The sequence below is a fragment of the Anomaloglossus baeobatrachus genome, chromosome 4, assembly GCF_048569485.1.
Source record: "Anomaloglossus baeobatrachus isolate aAnoBae1 chromosome 4, aAnoBae1.hap1, whole genome shotgun sequence".
Lineage (NCBI taxonomy): Eukaryota > Metazoa > Chordata > Amphibia > Anura > Aromobatidae > Anomaloglossus > Anomaloglossus baeobatrachus.
The window spans coordinates 27411850-27423788 of NC_134356.1; the positions used below are offsets into that span (position 1 = coordinate 27411850).

General features: G+C 43.8%; 1 protein-coding gene across 1 annotated transcript; it reads right to left on the reverse strand.

Moving 5' to 3' along the window:
* Positions 1-389: 389 nt before the first annotated feature.
* On the reverse strand, positions 390-2291 carry LOC142301108 (E3 ubiquitin/ISG15 ligase TRIM25-like). The gene has a single exon (XM_075342130.1). It carries the CDS (start codon positions 2279-2281, stop codon positions 677-679), a length of 1605 nt encoding a protein of 534 aa, XP_075198245.1. The 5' UTR covers positions 2282-2291; the 3' UTR covers positions 390-676.
* Between the last annotated feature and the right edge of the window lie 9648 nt (positions 2292-11939).

Sequence of the window (11939 nt, forward strand, 5' to 3'; positions counted from 1 at the left end):
AAAGATAGAGACTGACAGAGAGAGAGAGACCGAAAGACCTGTGTTTTGTTTGTAAAAAAAGCATGCAGAACGCAACAAAAATGCAGTGCAAGCGCACAGCTAAATATTTTGGTTGCGTTTTGACACCCCTCATTCATTTCAATGGGTGGAAAATGAAACCAAAACGCAATGAAAAAGTTGCTGCTTTTTTTAACGCAACGATTTTCTCAAATATTTGACAAACAAAAAGCTGCCTAAAATAGAAGCAACGTGCTGATGGAGCTTGCTGACTTCTCATAGACTTTGCTGGGGAAGCACATCGCATGCATTTTGACAAAGACACAGTGCAGTTTTAAATGCAGCCAAAACGTAGTAAAAAAAAGCACATGTGCAGACATAGCCTATGGGTATGTAAAAAAAAATTTAATTTCATACAGAACATCCAATTTTAAGGGATATTACAAACCTAGGAAACTGTATTTGATCATGTGCATTTTTAAGTGTAGATGTATGAAAACGTATCGCACAGTGACGTAAGAATAAGGATACACAGATGGAAAGTGGATGAAAATTCATTCAGAAAGCTTGGACAATTTTTATCTAATTTATTTAAATTTTCATCCGTGTATCCGTTTACATCCTCTGACATCAGAATTTTCATACGGTCATCTACAAGGACCCTAGAGAGTGTTAATTACTATTTTCTAATCATCAACCAGCTATCCACATACCTTCCATCAATCTTTCTCCAGTATACACCTAATAAAGCATGAAGGGGCTCGGAGAAGGCGGCAGTGAAGGTGTGTAAGTGTCTGATGGGGTCACACAGCTCATAAAAGGACAGCTGCCCGGCCCCATAATCCAGACAGATCCTGACTCTATCACTGGAGATCTCGTCCGGTAACTGGATCACATCACTGTCATGTATCACTGAATACTGATTATCATATCTCCTCAAACACCAGGACTTGTTATTATTGCCAATCAGTGACTGATCTCCACTCCTGTCTATACTGGGATAACACATCCCCACACTCCATCTCTCGGATTTACTGCCCTCCACATCCCAGTAATGTTGTCCTGAGGTAAATCCCCTCCTGCTCATCACCTGATTATACTGGAATCTCTCTGCTGTTTCTGGACGATTCTGGATTACTTGTGTCCAGGTTGCAGTTTTCAGATCGTCTGATATAAGGAGATGATTACCAGCTGTGTTTACATCCAGTAATATGTCTGCAGGATCCTCCACATAGATCCCCCTCCTTATACCTGATATTACCTCACATAATGTGCGTAATGTGTGTGAGATCACAGCCACATCCAGGTCACCTCCATCATGGAGCTGTTTATCATGTCCCCCTGTGTCCTCATCACCTCCCTCCTCCTCAGGATCACACAAGTCCCCGGTGTCTGGTTCCTGTAAGACGGTCAGTGGATCAGTCATGTTACACAGCTCCTCAATGTGCCTCATCTTCATGGACACCTCGTCCTTCATTATCTCCAGTTGCTTGATCAGAGCAGACAGTGACAATGACTCTTCCTTTTCCTGCCTGGAGATCTCACTCAGGACCTTCTTCTCCAGGTCGTCCACCCGTCTCCTGATGTCTGTACACAGGGCAGTGACTCTCTCGGCTTCTCTAGATGCTTTTTCTTGAGCTTTTCTCCTGCGCTCTTCGAGACTTTGGACTTTTTCCTCAGTCTCTTCTCTTTTTGTGGTCAGTTTTTGGAGAACATGTTTCAGTTTCTTCTTCTTCTTCTCTGCGGACTCAACCAGCATCTCCACCTGGTGTCCCCGATGTTCTCCAGCCAAACTGCAGGACACACAGATACAGACGGCATCCTGAGTACAATAATACTTTAAAGGTTCCTTATGAATAGAACATTTCCTTTTCTCCAGAGAAGTGCTGGGATCAGATAAAACGTGTTCTGGTGATTTGCTGTGAGCCCTCAGGTGTTTCTCACACAGAGAAGCCTCACAGTGTAGACAGGATCTAACAGCAGGTACTGGAGAGTCCACACAGTAAGTGCAGCAGATCCCGGTGATCTCCTCTTGTTCTTGCTGAGTAACCAGGAATCGTTCTGCGACATTATGAAGATTTATGTTCCTCATCAGCGCCGGCCGCTCCTTAAACTCTTCTCTGCATTCAGGACAGGAATAAACTCCAGACTCGTTCTGTGTATCCAGCGCACGATCAATACAGACCCGGCAGAAGTTGTGTCCACATCTCAGCATTACAGGATCCTTAAAAATAGATAAACAGATGGAGCAGAGCAGCTCGTCTCTCAGATCAGCAGACGCCATGGCTGACGGAAGAAAGAATATTGTATAATGCTGGATAGACAGTGAAGTTGTAGTTACGCCCATTTATTTAACCCCTTAAGGACACAGAATGCCTATTTTTGTTTTTGAATCACTTTCACAGCCATAACATTTTCGTTCTTCTGTCAACTATGTTGGGGTAAATATGTATTGTAAAACTTTAAAATTTCTTTTGGCTGGGAAGGGGTCTATAATACTACCAATGCATATCTCCCAACATTTTAAGAACAGAAAGTGGAACAATTTATGCTACACTACACGCACAGCAGCAAATTTTGACCATGTCTTTAGCTATACCCCAAGCCATGCTCATTTGCTATTTATTTCTAACTTGGTAGGTGGAGATGTCACAAGAACGGTGGCAATGAGGGACATTCAGCAGATGCCCTAGACTGCAGATTCAGGCCCATATCCAGGACTGTCAGCGGTATCCAGGATGGTTGGGACTAGAGATGAGCGGATCCATGCACGGATTTCAGGTCAGTGGTACCTGACGACTGGACGAGCGGCCTGCAAATCTCCTACCTTCCGGCAACCTCGGCTCAGCTTTTATTATCCAGGGCTGGAGTGACTTCAACTGTGCATTCTGCTCATCTCTAGTTGGGACCTGGGGATTTTATTTTTTTGTTCATTCATTCATAGTTGTAGCTGCCAGAACTTTCTCGTGTTAGGCTAAGTTCACACATCCTGTGTTTTGCATCAGTCACAATCCGTAGCCTTGAGGAATTACGGAATCCTGCAAAATATTTTGCAGGAATCCTGTATTTCCCCATAGACTTCTATTAGTGACGGATTGCGAGTGATGACCCTGCGTTGCATCCGCTGCGTCGCGGTCCGTTGTTTTTGACTGACCGCCGAGCGGGGAGTAACGCAGAATGTAACGTTTTTCGGGCCGTCAAAATTAACGCGCCGCGCAGGAATCCGTCGCCATCCGTCAAGCTCGTAATGCAAGTCTATGGTGCTGGATTCCGTCGTAATCCATCTTACAACGGAATCCAGCGCAGGATTCCGTCATGCTCTACTGAGCATGCCCAGCATGCTTGGCACGCCCACTGGGCTGTCCCAAACACAGACGGATCATGACTGATCCGTCAAAAAACGGACGCACAGCGGATGTAACGGACGCAACTGATCCGTTTTTTCACAGGATTCCTGTGAAAGGAATCCTGTGAAAAACACATCAGTTGCATCAGTTGACATCTAAAAAACAACTGATCCGTTGCTGACGGACCTGACGGATTGAAAACAACTGAAGTGTGAACTTAGCCTTAATGTAAGCTTAACGCTATAACATCTGGCATTTTTGTGTTTGTAAGGCCATGTTCACATCTTGCATAAATACAGTGGGGGATTGGGGGGGGGAAGGTTTCTGCAGGTGTCCGCACCAAAGTACACAATCAAAATCTTCTCTGATTATTGCATTGTTGCTGCATTTTTTTTACCCTTTTCCACCTTATTGGATTAGTTTTTAAGATTAGTGATGAGAAAGCGTGCTCGGCACTGCTCGATACTCATTTGAGACGCTCAGTACTCTATTGAGTATCGTGCGGGTGCTTGATATGTTCTGGAAAATCTGGAAAAATGGTAGAGTTCCCCATTGACTTCTATTCTATTCCGTAAACGAATTGAGCCCATCCAAGCATCAAACTGCTCGTTACTAGTAATGAAAAGAGAGCACTAAAATGCTCAAGTCTCGTCACTCGAGTCAAGCTGGTCAGATGCTCAGATGGGCTTGACTATAGTAATGAGCATTATGGATGGATTGGGCAGTTCAGTTCTCTGTTATGTCAAAAAATACCTATTCACTTTAAGTGACAAAGAATTTTTTAAAAACTTTTCATCTTTATTCGAATATATTAAAAAGGGAGTTTCTTAAACCAAGACAAAAATAACACCAACACATATAGTTAGCAATAACACATATAGTGAATGACCAAAAATAGTCTCAACCACTTTGCTGGAGACAGCTAGAGAGGTATAGAGTGGAAGACTCACAGTACTTCCACCCGGGATAACATCAATATTCAGAAAAGAGGTGAGTAGGAAAGTATTCTATCCTTAATCTTCCCCTCGCAAAAAGTGTCCCTGCCTGCCAATGGAGAACATCCTTAGTTAAACGATGCCCCCATTCCTCGGCGGCTCACCCTTAGAAGTCCCTTCTCTATCCCTCTCAGACAAATAAAGGCGTCTCTAAATGTGGTAAAGACCACCAATACCTCTGGCACATAAAAAATACAATAATTTGATTTATACAGACTAGCAGTGTTTCAAAGAAACGGGCTATCCCTCAATAGTCTATCGCCTGCCGGACAATGGAGTACACCCTTATTTTTACGGTGCCCCCATTCCTTGGCGGCTTTCCCTAGGAAGACCCTATACTCCTGAAAAATAAAAAATAAATCTAAATAGCAGTTCTTATTCAAGTACTATTAGTGTTCAAAAAATTACAATAATTTTCTGACTCAGAATAAGCTCATAGATCTCAAGAATAGTACTATTATTCAACGATTGGGCTTTTCCACTTATCTGCAAGTCTGTATCATATGTGCCTAGAGAACGTCCATCAGATTCTTTTTACAGAGTCCATGTGATTTCATTTCATCTTTTCAGGATCTCATCATATCTCATCTCAACGCGTTTCACTCCATATAGATACACAACGGAGCTCATCAGGAGATTTTTTCGTTTTTCAAGAAAGCATGATAGCCTGTCATAACAGGATCAGTATCAAAGTCAAAAAAACTTCATAAGCCATTTAATCAATAAGCCTAATGATACATATAACAAAAAAATGCAGAAGCTAACCCCCAACAGGACTCCACCCTGGATAGAACCAGCATATTCCATCAAATTAAACAGCCCAGTATAGATATAGATCGTTTACCTTAGATGTTAAAGCCTCCAGGAATCAGAGCGGTGTGACACACCATTGCTCAGGCACTGGGGTTTAAGTAGTATAAAACCCTCCCTTTTTAGTGCACATGATCCATTCCTGGCCATTCTATTGGTTAAAGATCTTTAAAGGTATATTATCTGTAATCAAGGCTGTCAGTGGGGCTGGTACAGCTTTTATTATCTAAATCGCTACATTTACAAAGCTTGGAGTACATAAGCAAACCTCTAATGAGGCTTTTAGTAAAGCTTAGAAAGATCAAAGAAATCGCTGTATATACAGCGTTTGCGCATTAAATCCTGCCGAACCAGGAAGTTCCTAGGTGGAATGCATAATGCGCTCCACCTACTGCGCATGCGCTAAGGCTAAAGGCTACTGCGCATGCGTCCAGCCATATAATAGCGCTATTGATCCAGCATTTCTGTTTAGTTTAAATAAGATTTATAGGGACAAACTGTCATTGATGGTAGGGTTGTCTAATATTGTTAAACTCAGGAAGGGCAGTGGGAACGGTAGTATTTATATTATTTTTTCTTTTTTCAGACATCATACATATTTCCAACCGCTGCACTACCTCAAAACAACTACCAGAAGTCATCAGTATACACAACCGAATTTTTACCAAATAATACAATCACTTGCCAGTACCATCAGATAAACACTATCTAGTTAGTCCCATTTCCGGATACATACATAGAGTTTTTATCAGTATCTCTATTTTTATTTCTATTTACATTTTTTGGGATATGGTGGACCCCAGTTGGGGAACAGCTTCAAAAATCATTTCCAGATAATTCAGTATGGGGTGACCTTTTCCGGTCAATGACAACCCAGGCAGGAATTTTTTGAAAAAACCTTCCCAACCCATGTGCCAAAGACGGATAACCCCTCCTCCACCGGTGTATCTCTCGCATTCCGGATATCACCCAAATGTTCTCCTATCCGTTTATGAAATTCTCTTTTAGTTTTACCTATACAGTTTAAGGGGCAATTACAGGTGATCAAGTAAATTACTCCCTCTGAGCCACAATTTACAAATTCCCGTATCTGATAGATCTTACCCGTGGTGGCACTCACCACTTCCTTCTTTTGTGCAACCCACTTACAGAACTTGCAATGCCCACATCTGAAAGTGCCTATAGGTTTCCTGTCATGCCATGTTCCCGGGGCTTTTGGGGCCTCATAGAAACTGTGAACTAACCGATCTTTGAGGGCTCTCCCTTTCCTGAATGTCACCAGTGGTCTAGATGGAATATAATCCTGCAGGCTTGGGTCCGCCCTAAGGATGCCCCAGTGTCTGCGCAAAATTGTCATCACTTCCTCACTGCAATTATCAAAAGTACCAATCAACTGCACTATCTGTTCAGAGGTCTCTTTTATTTTTGCGACAAGAAGATCTTGCCTATCCCTTTCAATTGCCCCCTTATATGCTTTTGTTAGTACATCCGAGGGATATCCTCGTTCGGAGAACCTGGTACGTAAATCTTTTGCCTGGTTGTGAAAGGCAACATTTGATGAGCAGTTTCTCCTTAATCTGAGATACTGCCCCCTCGGTATCCCTCTTTTTAGAGGGATTGGGTGGTGGCTTGACTAGTGGAGTAAATTGTTCGATGCGGTAGGCTTACGGTGGACCTTAGTCTGTATAAGCCCTCTTTCATCCTTACTTAAGACCACGTCAAGAAAGGGTAGTTCGTTTTTCTGGATCTCTGATGTAAAGAACAGCCCTACACTATTTTTATTCAATTCCTGCACAAAATCTCCAAATACGTCCTGGGGGCCGGCCCATAGAATCAAAATATCATCTATGTACCGGCCCCAGAACAGCAGATGATCAGTCCATCTCGACATGTGTTCTTGGAAGACCAAAGTGTCTTCCCACCAGCCCAGGAACAAGTTGGCATAAGATGGGGCACATGAACACCCCATCGCTGTGCCCCTGAGCTGGTGGTAATACTTCTTACTAAAGATGAAGAAATTGTGAGTCAGCACATGTTCGAGAAGGTCCAACACAAAGAGATTATGCCTTTCAAATTGTACCCCCCTTGTCTCCAAAAAATATTTTACCGCCATTAGACCTTTATCGTGAGGGATGGAGCTGTACAAAGATTCCACGTCAATGGACGCAAAAAAAGTGTCGTCGTCCATGACAATCCCATCGATTTTGCTTAATAGGTCACTGGTATATCTCAGATATGAGGACAGGGAGGTAACGAAAGGCCTCAAAATTGTATTGCGATAGATACCTGCATTTTGAGTTAGAGAGTTGATCCCAGCCACAATGGGACGTCCCTTTAATGGGGACGTCCCCTTGTAGACCTTAGGGAGTGCATAAAAAGTGGGAATCGTCGGAAATTTATTGGTCACAAATTCCAACTCATTTTTTGATACCAATTTCTCTTCAAAGGCTGCTTTTATTAACCCATTCAGAGATCCAGAGAACATTGCGGTAGGATCTTTACTTAGTACGCAATAGTTATCCCTCTGTTTCAAAATAGTAGAGCACATAGATCAGGGGTGGGCAATTAATTTTCCCATGGGGCCGCATGAGAAATCGGGATTGGTTTAGAGGGCCGGACTAATATAATTACCTCAGTTCTACCCAATATACTACATTACTACACCCCCTCCATATACTACACCTGTAATAAACTACACCACTACACCCCTATATACTACACCTGTAATAAACTACACCACTACACCCCTATATACTACACCTGTAATAAACTACACCTGTAATATAGTACACCCCCATATAGTACACCTGTAATATACTACACCTCCATATAGGACACCTGTAATATGCTACATCACTACATCCCTATATACTACACCTGTAATTTACTACACCCCATATACTACACCTGTAATATAGTACACCCCCATATAGTACACCTGTAATATACTACACCTCCATATAGCACACCTGTAATATACTACACCTCCATATAGTACACCTGTAATATACTACATCACTATACCCCCATATACTGTACCACTATATACACTTCCATATAGTACACCTGTAATATACTACACCTCCATATAGTAAACCTGTAATATACTACACCTCCATATAGTACACCTGTAATATACTACATCACTACATCCCTATATACTACACCTGTAATATACTACACCTCCATATAGCACACCTGTAATATACTACACCTCCATATAGTACACCTGTAATATACTACACCTCCATATAGTACACCTGTAATATACTACGCCTCCATATAGCACACCTGTAATATACATCACTATACCCCCATATACTACACCACTATATACACCTCCATATAGTACACCTGTAATATACTACACCTCCATATAGCACACCTGTAATATACTACACCTCCATATAGCACACCTGTAATATACTACACCTCCATATAGCACACCTGTAATATACTACATCACTATACCCCCATATACTACACCACTATATACACCACCATATAGTACACCTGTAATATACTACACCTCCATATAGTACACCTGTAATATACTACACCTCCATATAGCACACCTGTAATATACTACACCTCCATATAGTACACCTGTAATATACTACACCTCCATATAGCACACCTGTAATATACTACACCTCCATATAGTACACTTGTAATATACTACTCCCCCATATATCACACACCCTGCTCTCCCATATCACACACACTACACCCCCATATGTCACATACCCTGCTCTCCATACAGCCTGCACCCCCATATCACACACACTACACCCCCATATCTCACATACCCTGCTCCCCATACAACCTGCACTCCCATATCTCACATACCCTGCTCCCCATACAACCTGCACTCCCATATCTCACATACCCTGCTCCCCATACAGCCTGCACCGCCCAGATCACACACTACACCCCGATATGTCACACACCATGCCCACACATCTCACCCTGCCTGTACCCCAACTTACCCCTCTCAAACACTCTGCACCCGTTCACATCCTTCTGTCAGTCTGCAGCCCTCATATGCCACTCAATCTGTAGCCCCCTTCCCCCTCTCATGTCCCCTCTTTTCTTTTTACCAGTCATCATGTGTCCAAATCTCTTTTAGGATTCAGTATCTTGCTTTCTGCCCGGCCTCCTGTGTCTCCTCCCACACAGTCACATGGGCGTGACATCATCGCAGGTCCTGCAGGATGGATTATTCCGTCTTCTGTGCAGGTCTCTCCTGCTCTGCAGCAGCTCAGACACGGCTGGTGGCCTCTCCAGGTCAGGGGCCCCTCTGCTGACACTGGGCTCCGCTGACTCACAGGCCGGCCCCCTGACGGTCGCATTGTCGGCCACTACACTGCGGCACTTATTAATAGGGGCCCGGCAGCCGGCTCTGCAGAGCGGCTCCCGGGCCCCTATAACCCTGCTGGCCTGGTCGCAGTGGTGACCTCTGCGACCGCGGGCATTACGCCCCTGACCCCATGTACTACACCACTATATACTACACCACTATATATACAACACCATATACTACACCTGTAAAACTACACCACTACACCCCCAGTATTAGTCACCAGTCCCGCCCTCCCCCATTGTCCCCTCCTCAGCTTATTAGTCACTACTTACCTCTCCCTTGTTATCGTCCCCGTCCTCAGGCACCCTCCGTACAGGCCCCCCGCTGAGCTGCTCCTCTTATACGGGCCCTGGCTGTGCTGATGCTGTTCTGCGAGGGGCCCCCGCTGCTGCTTCTCTCCATGAAGGCCCCCACTGTGCTGCTCCTTCTGCCGGGTGGGAACTTTTGAAATGACACACGCAGCGCAGTACTGATAACATCAGAGCGCGCGCGTGTGTCACTGACAAAGTGCCGGCAGGGAACAGAGCAGAGACTCCTGCGTTCCGCTGCCTGCACTTACTGTGCGGACCTGCAGGATTTCTCCCTGAAAGACAGGCGGGCCGGTCACAGAGAGTAGGCGGGCCGGATGTGGCCCGCGGGCCGCCCCTTGCCCAGGTCTGACATAGATAAATACCTTTCGTGGTCTAGGAGGACGATGTTCCCTCCTTTATCTGAAGGTTTAAGTATAAAGCTGTTGTTTTTCGTTAAGGCCACCAATGCGTCCATTTCTTGCTTGCCCCACCGGTCTGTTTCGACAAGCACAGTTGTAAGAGATCCTCATTCACCACCTTCATAAAGATGTCCACACTATCAAGATCACTTCTTGGTGGTGATCTAGTACTTTTATTTTTTAGTGATGTGAATGGACCTGTCCCTGGTTCCCGATTACGATGCCCCCATTCCTCGGCGGCTTGCCCTAGGAAGACCCTATTCTCCTGAAAAATAGAACAGGGGTCCCCCGGTACGATTTAAGACCAAAATTTACACTGGTGGGATAAAAAAGGAGGTAAAAAAACAAATTATTAATCTTTCCTCGTATACGTTGACGGAAGGAGATATGAGAGTCCTAAGTAAGGGACTCTCATTTGTCCCTACGGTACGTTACGATGCATTTTCTTGGACCAAAGATGTAGCTTTTTTTGGAAGGAAGTTAAAATGGAAAAAAAAATGTCATGATACTGATAAAAACAAGATGGAGGCTCTGGGGATTACACCTGCAGATAGGGACACTTTTTGCACATTGTGTGACCTTCAGGAAGAAGGTAATCGGGAACCAGGGACAGGTCCATTCACATCACTAAAAAATAAAAGTACTAGATCACCACCAAGAAGTGATCTTGATAGTGTGGACATCTTTATGAAGGTGGTGAATGAGGATCTCTTACAACTGTGCTTGTCGAAACAGACCGGTGGGGCGAATCTTAACAAGCAAGAAATGGACGCATTGGTGGCCTTAATGAAGAACAACAGCTTTATACTTAAACCTTCAGATAAAGGAGGGAACATCGTCCTCCTAGACCACGAAAGGTATTTATATATGTGCTCTACTATTTTGAAACAGAGGGATGACTATTGCGTACTAAGTAAAGATTCTACCGCAATGTTCTCTGGATCTCTGAATGGGTTAATAAAAGCAGCCTTTGAAGAGAAATTGGTATAAAAAAATGAGTTGGAATTTATGACCAATAAATTTCCGACGATTCCCACTTTTTATGCACTCCCTAAGGTCCACAAGGGGACGTCCCCATTAAAGGGACGTCCCATTGTGGCTGGGATCAACTCTCTAACTCAAAATGCAGGTATCTATCTCGATACAATTTTGAGGCCTTTCGTTACCTCCCTGTCCTCATATCTGAGAGATACCAGTGACCTATTAAGCAAAATCGATGGGATTGTCATGGACGACGACACTTTTTTTGCGTCCATTGACGTGGAATCTTTGTACAGCTCTATCCCTCACGATAAAGGTCTAATGGCGGTAAAATATTTTTTGGAGACAAGAGGAGTACAATTTGAAAGGCATAATCTCTTTGTGTTGGACCTTCTCGAACATGTGCTGACTCACAATTTCTTCATCTTTAATAAGAAGTATTACCACCAGCTCAGGGGCACAGCGATAGGGTGTTCATGTGCCCCATCTTATGCCAACTTGTTCCTGGGCTGGTGGGAAGACACTTTGGTCTTCCAAGAACACATGTCGAGATGGACTGATCATCTGCTGTTCTGGGGCCGGTACATAGATGATATTTTGATTCTATGGGCCGGCCCCCAGGACGTATTTGGAGATTTTGTGCAGGAATTGAATAAAAATAGTGTAGGGCTGTTCTTTACATCAGAGATCCAGAAAAACGAACTACCCTTTCTTGACGTGGTCTTAAGTAAGGATGA

Coding starts and splice junctions, on each gene's coding strand:
- LOC142301108 (XM_075342130.1), bottom strand. CDS start 2,281: ATGGCGTCTGCTGATCTGAGAGACGAGCTGCTCTGCTCCATCTGTTTA.